Raw genomic sequence first — 14,126 nt, forward strand, 5'->3', positions numbered from 1 at the left:
TGTTCTTTGTTCTTTGCACACCCTCACCATCTCCTCTACATAACTCTTGGTACGAAGGAAGGGGGATTCCAGCCTGCATGTTAGTAATATACCGATCACCATCATGCAATTCACATGACTAAGCAATAAATAAACTACATAACAAATGAACATTGTTGCTAATGCTTACTTTTAAAGCTAAATTTCTGAAGTGTTGCACAGAGATTTAGGGGTGTAGAGAACATCCACATCCAGATCCACATCCCATATCCCAATCCCCTCACCACAGCATGAGCCCTGAAAGACCTTAATTTCCACGTCTACATTTCCTGTATGTAATACTATACAAGCTGACCTTTGAAGTCTCAAGGGATCATTTCAAAAACTGTAAAAACTTTAATGCCCAGTACAAAATGAACTACCGGTGTAGGCCTGGGCAGTCATAATTTTGAAATGTAAGAAAAAAAGCTATAGGTAACTCATATAAATGTGGAACAGTTTATTGAATAATTTAATTACACAGAAATGTCTTTAGCCATAAAAGAATCTTTTAAAACCTGACATTGTCGTTGTCTTTGACATCAAATGGATAGAGTTTATATAATCACAAGGATCCCACTCTGGATCAGATACAGTGTTTTCTGTTTCAGAAATAACCCTCCACAACATGTCATATTTCCTTATGCCCGTTGAGTTAGTCTTCCACATTTGCTGAACAATCTGATGACAGTTTTGATGATACAATGGCATAAAACATCAAGCAGGACAGATTGTATATTTCCACTCTTTGTGAAGGCTTTTCTTCCATAAACTATCCACCAATTCTATTTGGTGTGATCATTATCACTGAATGATGCACCAAGAGGTTGAACTACAGACGTGAGACCTCCTAGCATAACTTCAAAGTGGATGTTATTTCTTCACAGGTATCTTTTGATCTTATTGTTCATATGGATCGAACGTGTCCCACAATAAACAACACTCTTTTACATAGGCCACAAAGACACTTATTCTGCTGTTAACGATCTTTATCTTTACTTTGTCCTCATCCATCCAATCATTGTCATGGGCATGCACAAAATCTGCCACAAAGGGTTTGATTTTCCACATGGATTTTCATTTGAAAATTATCACAGGCTTTAACTTTGTTCTGAGGGCCATCCAGGCTAGCACCACTGTGAATCTTGACCTGTGCTTTGCACAAGAGCTGTTTTGAATCTTTCTACTTCTCAGTTTGATTGCTAGGGAAACTGAAATTCATACATATTTCATCCACCTTGCTGATGTGATATAATGTGATCTCATGCTTTTGCCACTGGAAACTATTCATTTTGGCATTGTGGTCCTTTGGTAGTTGCTGACCAATCTTGGTCTTCTGCCAAAACAATGGACATTTATGACCCATTAAGTGAATATACCAATTAGTTGCTGCGCTGAAATCTTTGCTGAGCTCAGGGTTTGATACAGCACAGTTGTGTGGGCATATAAACTTTAGTTTATAGTGATGATGTAAATATTTGGACTTTTTCAAGGACCTTTTCTGATAATGCTTCTTAAGATCAGGTCAGGGGATGGACCCTGTTTTCATGATGTATTTGACCTTAGGCAGCTTCAGGGCAGGTTCCTCCTTCTTCCGTTCTTGCACCTATTTTTCACTCATACCAAATTCCTTCACTGCAGCCCATATATTTGAAGAGTTTAAAATATCACACCTTCTAACTTGAAACCAGCTTTATATTTCATTTCTCTGCTGGAAGCTCATTTTCTTTAATCATGCGTCATATTGTGTTTGCTCAGAATGGCCAGTCTTAAACTCCTGCATTTCTTCGTAACCCTGCCTGTGTTAGTTTGTCAATTCCTTGATCCCAGTTGTAAGACAAATAAAATATGCATTTGTGGTTAAAAAAAACACACTTTGAGGCTGACTGCTTGTATGAAATTGAAATTCATTGCTGAAATTCAGGGGAAACTGACTGATTGCCCAGTATATCCAAAAACATGATCTTTTCATGCCTGGAGAAAGAGTTGTCTAATTCATCAGGCTGACTTGTATGCTGTGACCTATAGTGGACAGCCTGACTAGGACTTCTGCCGGAAACTGGTAGGAATGACAAGAAGCTCAGTGAGTGGAGATTGCTGTTAAGGACATGAGAGAACATTCCTTTGCAATAAAATCCTCAATGGAGCTAGAATAGGAATGAGATGATCATGCTTGGGAAACATGGACCCCAGAGATAACGATGTTCCTTTGTGGGGCTTGGAGAATGTCCCTGTGGATTTCTGTCTCAGAAAGAAATCTTACAAAAATAAATTATTTCATCATACCTTGACTTCTGTTTGTTAAGGTGGTAGTTGGTAGCAACTTTCAGTGGGGCGATCCAGCATTTGGCATAACTGGCATGACTGATAGTTGAAATCATATAGGGTGCTAAGTTATGTGGTCTGATCCCAGGTTTAAAAATGAAAGGGTCTCTGCCTCTGGCAAACAGTAAAGCTCTCTGCCCCCAAAATGGCAGTTCAAATACAAGTGAGCATAAGCACATTGAAAAGAGAAAGGGAAACCCCAGTCTACTATTTTAAGTATGCTGGGCAGACAGGTTTAAAGTTGCACACAAATTTAGGAATGATAGAAGATGTAGCTTTGTTTCATTTAGTAATTGTACATAATCAGTGTCCGTGGTTGGGGAGACAGCAGTAGATCAATCCTACTGAGATTTTCATGACCTGTACTCATGAAAACGCCATGATATTTTAGAGTGATGCTTCCTTGTTTAGTCTGTCCCTACTGTTGTGCAAATACATAAAATATTAACAATTTTAATTTGCCTAATATTTGATTGTCAATTATCTGCTTAGATCTTGTGGCATCAATGTTTTACATTACCACAGAAGAAATGCCTCATCAAAGCCAGAGATTTAATGAAACATATCTGTTCTTTGCAATTTGTACAGCCCCAAAAACTCCTTGAGTTCCTTTGACTCCAAATCCATGAATTGTCAAATTTAATGCACTTTGCAAACAACTGGATCTCAAACTCTATCATTATTTCCCTTGAAACTCTGACCTTTTTTTAAACCAACCAACCTCAATTATATCTGCAATGCAGTCTTAATTCCTAGTTTGGAGAGTTAATACAAAGGTTTAATTTTACTTTTTCTTTTCCACAATTAAAGGTATTTGTCCATCTTCCTCCTTCTCCTATCCTTTGTCCCAATGACTACTGTTTATTGCCAGCTTCCTGTTTTATTTTTGATTGAGCTCCTATCTCAGCTACACTCCATTCTTCCTGTTCTATCATTTCACAGCCTCATACTGAGTTTAGTTCATCCTTTAAGGTCACTATCTCTTTCATTGATTTTCCCCCACCTCGCCTCACTTCTTTTCTCCCTCCAGCCTAACTCACTTTATTTCCCTGTCAAACCTACTGCAAGTTTTTTTTTTATGAGAGTGGTGCTATAGATAAATAATTTATTCGTTCATAGGTGAATCTATCCCAAACTAGTAAGAGTACCATCTCCATTAAAAAATTGTTGCAAGTTCTTCACATTGGATGAGTACTACACTATCCACTTTAATGTATGTGGTGCTTTTGAAGCATTATTGCTGGTAATGGAGTGTTTTTGTAATTTATAAACACTTGGTTCTTGCACATTGGATCGTTAAAAATGGTTTTAAAGTTCTCCCTGAATAATGAGTTAATATTTAATCCATTTGCTATACAATTCATTATAGGGCACAGTAGGATTTGAAAACCAAATTAACAAGTGCCTGGACCTGGCAATGTACTTCTACAACAAAATTAGAAAGAGGGATGGATATCAAATGGTATTCGATGCAGAAGTAAGTATGTAGTCAATTGTCTTCCACCAATTCCTTCTTTATATTTGTAAACTGCCATTACCTGCCTTCTTCCTTCCCATTTTGTTTAATAAAATGTAGTTACTGTCAACCCCCACAATTTCTATTCTTTCAACAATGGTCCTCTTTAAACTACATGGCCCGAGCCTTCCAACATTTCCTCCTTCAATCATTCCATTTTCAAACAAGGCCCTCTTCCTCAGGTATTACATCCACAGCCTCCCTAGTCTTTGGTACCTGTATTTCTGTGGTCTACCAACAAAGGCTGGTCAGAAGATTGTGCTAAGTATCTTTAGAAAGAACGTAACTCTGATAATCTTATTCTACTTCAGTTTAATATTGTTGTTGGAATTTTAGGTTCAATGTGTTTATACTGACAAGTTCACAGTTATTATAAACAAATGTTAAGGCAAGACATTTTCTTCAGTTTATCATTGCTTATTTCTCCTGCAGCCGGAGCACACTAATGTTTGTTTCTGGTACATTCCACCAAGTTTCCGAAATATGCCAGACTGTGAGGAGAGAAAGGAAAAACTTGGCAAGGTAGAATGCTGAAAATTTTTCAAAGTATTTATTTCAAACAGCAGTTCTTTAAAATAGACACTTCCTATGTATGCAAATAAAATGTCTGTTTGTCAATTTAATTCACATTTTCGTGTTAAAATGTCAGTGCGTTTGTTGTAACTCTGAGCATTATCCTTTTTATTGTCCCATACCAATACATGTCTATTTCTTGAAAAAAGCTCCAGCACAAGAGCTGACAATAAACATTTATTTATCATTTTTAGATGGCTGTGGTAATGCCATCAGTTACATGTCCTTCCAACTGAAAGAAAACTATCTAAAGCTGACCAAAAGTCATGTCATAGGGGTGATTAGGGGCTTGTGCTGAAGGGGCAGTGGACAAGTGTTCACTTGAGGCATTGATTTTTCCAACATTAATCGCAATTACTGAATAAATAAAATCTTTTAAGTTTAGACAAAATTTCAGATTTTGAGAGTTGAGTTAACAAAGAAATAAGCAGAGTTAAGTTGAAAAAGGTGTTGAAATTTATGAATGCTAATTTTCTGATGCAATAACCAAAGAAAAACTGTTTCTAGTTATGGGAGGATCAATAACCAGAAGAGACAGATTGAAGTTGATTGGTAAAAGAACTGGAGGTGGCATGAGGAAACAATATTTATATAGTGAGTTGTTGTGATTCAAACTGCTACGTTGGTGTAGGTGATAACAGATAGCAACATTCAAAAGAGGGAACCTTTTATAGGGATTTGGGATAAAAGCAGTGGGGTGGAATTAATTAAATAGTTCTTGCAAAACACTCTGGCGTACTGAACCAAATTGACTCCTTCTGTTCTGATCATTCCATTATCTTACAATGGTGGTGGAAGTGCTGAAGATATAAATTTATTTTCTAAGGGAAAGTACTCAGAACATTTTGCTCTGCAATTTTTAATATTTTGTTGGCAACTAAACTTCCCCAATGAAGGGCTAAAGATCTTTTACATTTGAAAAATGGAAGGTACCAGTATGAAATTCAGTGTCAAACTAAAGAGATTATCATCCATAAAAATAATGCATAGAGAAATGTTAAAGGAAATTATCAGCAACAATAATATTATCACTTTTTGGAATCTATCAGAAGAGAAGTAAAACAGTTGGAATTCGATGCTGTAAAGCTCAAATTCAGTAAAATGCAACAAAAGTAGATTCCAGGCACAGTCACAGGAACGGGAATTGTGTGCTGTTATATGCATCTAATTAATGACGTCGAATCTCTGGGTAGCTATTACATGCTTATTAGTTATTAACATTAATCCTCTCAGTTCCCCATGGACATTGACTGCTTTAATCCCATTGGCATGGACTGTGGTGCTAGTTTCTCCACGTTAATAGAAGGGACTTTAACGGTATGCATAAATAAACATAAAACAGCTGTTACAAGACATAACAGGACATTACAGATCACACAGGTGAACCAAAAGCCTTCAACAAAATGTACAGCCATCCTCAGCAATTAAACTGTAAATTTGGGAGCCTTAGTGTAATGTGCTTAAAATAAGTAAAACTCATCATCATTCTTATCCACTGTTTTGGAGGTGGAGAGCATATAGGGTGGAAGGTAAAGCAGCCTGATCTGAAACTAAGATCTTACATTGAAATAAAGGAAACTGTACAGGTATGAGGAGTCACTTGTCTGTGATAGATTGGGTAACATTGTTATAGACCATATCAGGACACAGACATTTGCTAATGTTTAAGCAACAAATGTGCATTGTAACAATTATATGAAAAGTGGCCAAACCATTGTTAACAGAAGAAATTAAGGATGATATGAGGTTCAAAGAATAGCCATATAAAGTTGCTAGAAAAAGTAGCAAGCCCGGTGACTAGGGGCAAGTTAGAATTCAGCAAAAGAAGACCAAGAGGTTGTTTATGATGGCTAAAGAAAGAGTATGAGTATAAACTTACAAGAAAAGTAAAAGCAAACTTTAGAAGTATCTATAAGTATATGTAAAAGGAAAAAGATTAGTGTAAACAAATGTGGGCTCCTTATAGTCTGAAATAATTGTCTGGGATAATTGATAATGGAGAAAAATAAATGAAAAAGCAATTAAACAACTATAATTATAAAATCTATAGACAATAATTATAATTATAAAACCATGAAGAACATGGATATGGTGAATAGCCAAGGTCTTTTTCCTAGGGTCGAAGCGTTCAAAGCTAGAGGGCATATACTTAAAGTGAGAAGAGAAAGATTTATAAAGGGCCTGAGGGGCAACTTATTCATGCAGAGAATGAGCTACCAGAGGAAGTGACGGAGATGGGTACAATTACAATATTTAAAAGGCTTCTGGATGAGTATATGAACAGGGTTTATAAGAATATGGACCAAATTCTGGTAAATGGGATTAGGGAAGATTATGTTGTTTGGTTGTGGTGGACAGGTTAGACCAAAGGATCTGCCTCTGTGCTGTATGACACTATGACTGTATAGTTATATTAGTCCTGGCTTCACAGAGCAAGGAGTCTACTGGGAAGGAGAATGTAATGAAATATATTAGTAGGAAAAATAGAGCTGGAGAAATTAATGGGAGTGAAAGATGATAAATGCCCATCACCTAATACTTTACATTCCGAGGTACTTATAAGAAGTGGCCATGGAAAAAGTGGATGCATTGGTTGTCATCTTCAAAAATTTTGTAGCTCTGGAACAGTCCTGACAGATTGCAACATGGTAAATGTAAGCTGAGTGTTTCAAAAGGGGGGAAGGGGGACAATTAGAAGTGATGCACCAGTTAATCTAACATCAGTAGTGAGAAAAATGCTGGACTCTATTAGAAAGGATATGGTAAAAGGACAATTATAAATATCAACAGGATTGCATAATGTCAGCTTGAACTTATGAATCGGAAATCATGTTTAACAAGCAACTGGAGTGTTTTGCAGATATAACTAGTAGAGTGAATGGGGGAGAATCAGTGAATATGGTGTATTTGGGTTTTCAGAAAGGTTTTGACAATGTCCCACACAAGAGATTAGTGTGCAAAGTCAAAGCATTTGGAATTTGTGGTAATACACTGGCATGGTTTGAGGACTGGTTATCAGGCAAGAAACAGAGCAAACTAAATGGGTCATTTTGAATTGAAAAGTGGTGACAGTTTGAGTAGGACAGGGATCATGGTTTTGGTCTCAGTTACACAGAATATATATCAACAATTTGGATGAGAGAATTAAGTTTAATATTTCCAAATTTTCTATTGACACAAAACTAGATGGGAGTCTGAGTGATGAACAGAATGTAAAGAGGCTTTAGGTGACTTAGGCAACTTGAGTGAGTGGGCAAACACATGGCTGATGCAATATAATTTGTGTAAGTGTGAAATTGTCTACTTTAGTAGAAAAACAGAATGGCAAGGTATTATTTTGATGGTGATAGATTGGAAACTGTTGACTTTACAAAGGGACAAGACATACAGTGATCGTGGCATGTAGGTGCACCAGCAGTTATGGGGTCATTGCAAGAGGGCTTTGTCTGCAATTATACATGAAGTATTGTGTGTAGTTTTGGTCTCCTTAACTAATAAAATGTATATTTGCCATTGAAAGAGTGCAGTGAATGTTCACCAGACTGATTCCTGAGATTTCAGGTTTCTTGTATGAGGGTAAATTAAGTCAACTGGCTTGTATTCAATGAAGTTTAGAAGAATGAGAGGGCATCTCTTTGAAACATATAAAGCTCTGACAGTCATAAAAATGTAGACTCTTTGGTCCAACTCATCCATGCTGGCCAGGTAACCTAAACTGAACTCGTCCCATTTGCTTGCATTTGGCCCGTATCCCTCTAACCTTTCCTATTCGTGTATCAGTCCAAATTCTTCTGAATGTTGTAATTGTACCCGCCTCTACCACTTCCTCTGGTGGTTCATTCCATACACACACCACCTTCTGTGGGAAATTGTTGTCCCTCTGGTCCTTTTTAAATCTTTCCCCATTCACCTTAAAACCTGTGCCCTCTAGTTTTGGACACCCCTACCTTGGGGAAAAGGCTTTGGTCATTCAAATTATCAATGCCCCTCATGATTGTATAAACTTCTGTTAGGTCACCCCTCAGCCTCCGATACTCCAGGCAACAACATCCCAGCTTATTGAACCTCTCCTTGTTATTCAAACTGTCCACTCACAGCAACGTTGTGGTAATATTTTTCTGTACCCAGCTTAACAATATCCTTCCTACAGCAGGGCGACCAGAATTGTACGCTGTATTCCAAAAGTGGCCTCACCAATGTCCTGTACAGCTACAACATGATGGCCCAACTCCTATACAAAAAGGCTAGACAGACTGCATGCTGGGATGATTTTCCTTGGCCGGGATGGGAGTTCCAGAACAAGGGTCATGGTTTCAGAATATGTGCACTGAAATGAGGAGAAATGTCTTCACTGAGAGGGTGGCAATGCTTGGAATTCTTTACTACAGCAAAGGCTATGGAGGACAGGTTACAGAACATCATTAAGAAAGAATTAGATTTCTAGAGGCTAGAAATTTCTAAGGATTTGAGGAGAGAGTGGAAGCTTGGTGTTGAGACAAAGGATTAGACATGATCGCGTTGAATGGTGGTACAAGCTAGATGGAGCATGCCTACCCGACTTTAAAGTTGGGTGACTTGACAGGCAGAGTTGTAGTACCTTGCTTTTGAGGCAGAAAGGTAAGTAACTTAAATATATTAAAGAGTTTGTACTGCATTTGATCTGACCCCATTAACTTTGACTTTCCTTTAAGATGACCTCTGACTGTGCCCTGACCCATTTTGTGTTCTAAGTCCACCTGATTCTCCTGTAGTCTGGTCCCCACTCATTCAGGTTTTATCCTGTGATCTGACACATTATCACCAAGATCTAATTCCACCATAACCTGATGTGCCTATGATCTGACTGTCTTTCATTATTACACTCTCATGATCTGACACCTTGCATCTGACACCCATCTGACAAAGTCCTTACAATCAACGCTTCCCAGCACTGACCCTCTGTGATCTCATCCTTGTTTGTGATCTTAACCTTGCCGTGATTCTATCCCAAGAATCCATCACTGCAATCCCATCCCGCACCCCCATAATACAATACTCCATGATTAGATGTGTTCCACATCATTTAGAGATCATTGATAAAGTGGGTTGTTTGATTTTGTAGTGAGAGCAAGGTTGTATATTAAAACCTTTCACAGTGAAAACAATTTGCGGATCATTTACAAATTATTTGAAAGAAGAGAGAAATCCCATGATTTGTCTCCCTGTCATTTTTTCTCCTTCTGTCCTTAGCTGTAACCTTCTACTGCAGCCCTTCCTGCTTGTCAATAACTGCCAGTCTCTCAGTCAGAATAAAATGGGATCCCTATTTTAACTACTTCCCAAGCCAATAAATATCAGGCCACTCCCTTCCCATTTCCACATACATATCATTCATGTGGCCTCTTTATTTCCAAATCTGACTGTTCCGCAAATGGAGTTTCATGATTCTGCTCAAGTAAATCTGGGTAGAAAACTGCAGCTGGGCAAATGGTCTTTTCGTGTTAGAAACTGCATTTGAAAAAAAACATTGAATCAAAGTGCCTGTAAAAGTGATTCTCAGAAACTACTATCTTACATAAAAAAACTTGCTGCATTGTGTTTAAATGGCACTAACAGTTGAATAACCAAATGTGTTTCAGTTATTTTTCAAATTTACATTTGATTTGGATAGCCTCTAATTATATGTCTTAACTGACCATCAGGTCAGTTTCCTATGGAGAATATCCAATTGCAATGAATAATTCTTTTTAGGAGTGAGTTATAATGATGCAAATAAAGAACCAATGCATCGCACCATTGTGTCATCTTGAAGAACGTGCAGACATTCCCATTTGTGTAAAAGTATGTGTTCCACATCATTTAGAGATCATTGATAAAGTGGGTTGTTTGATTTTGTCGTGAGAGCAAGGTTGTATATTAAAACCTTTCACAGTGAAAACAATTTGCGGATCATTAACAAATTATTTGAAAGAAAAATTACATTTTAAAAAAGTTTTTAAATAAAATTAAAAACCAAAATTGTTTCGTGACATTGTCTGCACATAGAATGAAAAAAATCCTTGTGTATTTTTACCTTTGTGTTTTATCATTTCACTTTGAAATAAATCAGCATCAATTGGTGGACAGCTTTTTGTTCATGCTTTTGAACAATGTTCTCCATCAAGAGAGCTTTAAGAACCATTGTCCCCTTTATTTGTATTAGATTGCACCAAAAATAAAGGCACAGATGATGGAATGCGGCACTACAATGGTTGGATATCAGCCTCAAGGAGATAAAGCTAACTTCTTTCGCATGGTCATCTCAAACCCAGCTGCAACAAAATCAGATATTGACTTCCTCATTGATGAGATAGAACGATTGGGGCAGGATTTGTAACACGTTAACTTGATTTACTTACTGTTGCCATCAATGTTTTCTCCCGAAACTGGTTACCATGTACAACAAATGTGTTTTGTTTAAAGATCTGTGCAACACATTGCAGTACTGTCAGGCAATCTGTAAACCCATTCTTTGTCCAATGAATATTTATTAGAGGTAATTATTTAAGAGATACAATCTCTAAATACATATTATACTTAACAAGTGCGCCTCAGCATGTATGTTTCGTTGAAAGAGCTCAGCAATCTCTGATCTGTGAGTACTGTGGACAATGTGCAGTGAATTTAGCCCATAGAGGTACATGTAATTCTATAATTGTAGACTTACTTAGACTGTGCAGAAACCTTTCTCATAGCTATACTGTGTATCGGTGCTTTTTGTCACAATGTAAAATTATTGAGTGTGAGCACCACATTTTATTCTGAGTACGTTGCCCCCTTAGTTGTGATTCTGGGGTAAGAGTTGCATAATTCTGTGACAGATGTAATTAAATGTCTTTCTAGAAAAGTATTCATTTTGTGTAGATTGTGTATATTAATGTTAACTGATTTTTTTGTGAAGAGAAATAAATGTAATAGTTTTACAGTAACAGAACTGTTTAAAAATGTAGGTATATTACAGAATATTTGCTTATTTATATCCAGAAATTTACTGTCTTACAGAGGTGTCTAGTATTTTCTTCAATTTGTATGTACTGTATCTTTATTTATATACTATCAAAGGAGTTCTAAATGATGTTTATGGTATTTTAGTGTATATGTGAGCCAAAGAATACAGCAAAATAATTGTGGCAATAGTATTTCTATTTAGTCTGGACAATTATGCAGCCTTTAAAGTGACAAGTGAAATATATTGCTACACATATTGAACATAATATATACCTGTAAACCAAGATTTTACGTAAAAATTATAAAAACCTTCACTGGATTTTCTTGGATTTTCAGATATGTTAACTAGATATGCTAATAGCATACAGTTAGTCTGTTTAGTGTAGGAATTTTTTTAAGACAGAAGTCCAAACGCAGAAAATATGCCTGTGGTTGGAGCTCAACAAAGACCTACAAATAGTGCCCAGGGAAAAACAATGTTGCAGCATCATAAAACTTTGTCCTTGATCTGAGTTCTATGAGTGGGATGGACCCAGCAAGACCTATGTGGTTGAAAGCAATTTTATCACTTTACTCAGTCAAATTGTTTGGATTTGTACAAATACTGTGTATTTCAGAGTATTATTTCCAAAGAAGTTGATTAAAGCTTTTAATTTGTGGTGTTCTGTTGGGCAAGAGCAAACTTGGTGATTTTAATCTGGATGTAAATTTGAAAGAGTTTGGGCTAGTTTGAGTTAACCTATTCCTAACAACCGAGCTAAAGATAGCTTACTTGTCACTAAGAGCTAATTTTCAATTCAGAAGCTGGTACATGTGTTTTTGGGACAGTGTTATCTGTATACAATGAATATTCTACCTACCCGATGTGTAGAATAAAAAAATAAAGTGGAAAAAACATTGTGAGACATTACCACAACGGATTTGGTGTTTTATTATATACTACAGTAAAATATTGTTGTAAAAATAGATTACTTTTAGGAAATGTTTAGTTTCCTTGCTACGTGAACTGACATTTCAGACTCTACCCTCTTATTTTGCTTTCTCGGTCATAAAATATAAAAAGAAAGTTGAAAGTCATTTCATACCCTCAAACTATTGGGATAAAACTGAGGTGAGAATACCAAACCTCTACACGTTTAAATTCATAGACTTAAATGTTTATAATGGTATTTTCATAGGTGAATTTACCTTTAGTTAAGAAAATACCATGTTTTAACAACTTTGTGTTGAATCACAGCAATGTACTTTTAAAGCTTCAGTGCAGTACAGCATAGGAACATTACAGTTTTATGGGTTTACGAATAAGGAGCAGAGTAGGCCTTCTGTCCCTCAAGCTTTGCTCCGTCGTTTAATAAGATCATGGCTGATCAGATTGCAACCTCAAATTCACATTCCCACCTACCTCTGATAACTTTATATTCCTTTACCTACCAAAAATCTTTCCACCTCAGCCTTAACAATTAGTGAAAGCTTCTGCTTTGACCACCTTGTCAGGAAGAGAATTCCAAAGACAGTCATTTCTAGGAGAGAAAAGTTGTTGTCTCATCACTGTTCTAAATGGGTGACTTGTTATTTGTACACAGTGACCCCTAGTTCTAGATTCTCCCACAAGAGGAAAGATCTCCCCCTGCAACCTGTCATGGCCGCTTCATTTCTCACGTTTTAATTCAAGTAGCCTCTTACTTTTCTAAAGTCCAGTGGCTACGAGCTTTGCCAGTCCACCTTGTTCGCACAAGAAAACCAGCCAATTCCAGATATTAATCGAGTAAACATTCCCTGAACTGCTTCCAACACATATATACCCCTTCTTAAATAAGGTGACCAGAGCTGTACACAGTACTCCAGACGTGGTCTCACTGGTGTGCCGCATAACTGCAACATAAGATCATACTTTTGTATACAATTATCCTTGCAATAAGTGATTCTCTTAGCTTTCCTAATTAGTTACAGTACTTGCAGAGTAGCTTTTTGCAATTTGCACACAGGACCACCTACAGACTTCTGCAGCTCAGAGCTCTTCAATCTCACTGTTCAGATAATAAGTTCCTTTTTTTGCCCTTCCTTCCAAAATGAACAATTTCATATTTTCCCACAATTCCCTCCATTTGTCAGATCTTTGCCCACCCATTTAACCTATCTATATAGATTTTATAGCCTCCTAGTATCCTTTCTACAATTTAGCTTTCTATCTATCTTTGTGTCATCAGCAAATTTGGCAGCTATAACTTCTGACTCTTCATCCAAACCATTTACATAAGTTGTAAACTGTTGAGATCTGAATGCTGAGGCATAGCATTTGTTGCATCTTGCTATACTGAAGAAAAGACTCATTTATTCCTACTCTTGCTTCCTTTTTGTAAGCCAATTGTCTGTCCAAGCCAGTATGCTACCCATTATACTAAGCTTTCATTTTCTACAATGACTTTTGACGTGATACATTATTAAATGCCTCTGAAAGTCTAAGTACAGTACATTCACTGGTTTCCCTTTATCAACAGCACAGCACCTATTGCTTTCTCAAAGAATCCAATAGATTGATTAAACTTGATTTTCCTTTCACAAAACCTGTTGTATCTATCTGATTACCTCGATCTTATCTAAGGACGCTGTGTATCTTCTTTCATAATAACTATTAACTTTCTCTCCATATCAGATATTAAACTAACTGGCTGTAGTTTCCAGTTTTCTGACTCCCTGTTTGAATATTTACATTTGCTATCTTCAATAT

The 14,126-nt window shown here is 36.8% G+C and overlaps 1 protein-coding gene across 5 annotated transcripts in view; it reads left to right on the plus strand.

Annotated features, from left to right (window-relative positions):
* Nucleotides 1–12,308, plus strand: part of LOC125453815 (glutamate decarboxylase 1) — a 57,727-nt gene extending 45,419 nt beyond the window's left edge. For all 5 annotated transcript variants that reach the window (XM_059647266.1, XM_048533793.2, XM_048533795.1 and 2 more), the window contains 3 exons: nucleotides 3,713–3,820; nucleotides 4,292–4,381; nucleotides 10,614–12,308. In XM_059647266.1, coding sequence (XP_059503249.1) covers nucleotides 3,713–3,820; nucleotides 4,292–4,381; nucleotides 10,614–10,787 — 372 coding nt within the window. In that variant the 3' untranslated portion in view covers nucleotides 10,788–12,308. The remainder of the gene's footprint in view (nucleotides 1–3,712; nucleotides 3,821–4,291; nucleotides 4,382–10,613) is intronic.
* Nucleotides 12,309–14,126: the final 1,818 nt, after the last annotated feature.

This window comes from Stegostoma tigrinum, chromosome 7 (assembly GCF_030684315.1).
Source record: "Stegostoma tigrinum isolate sSteTig4 chromosome 7, sSteTig4.hap1, whole genome shotgun sequence".
NCBI classification, from domain to species: domain Eukaryota; kingdom Metazoa; phylum Chordata; class Chondrichthyes; order Orectolobiformes; family Stegostomatidae; genus Stegostoma; species Stegostoma tigrinum.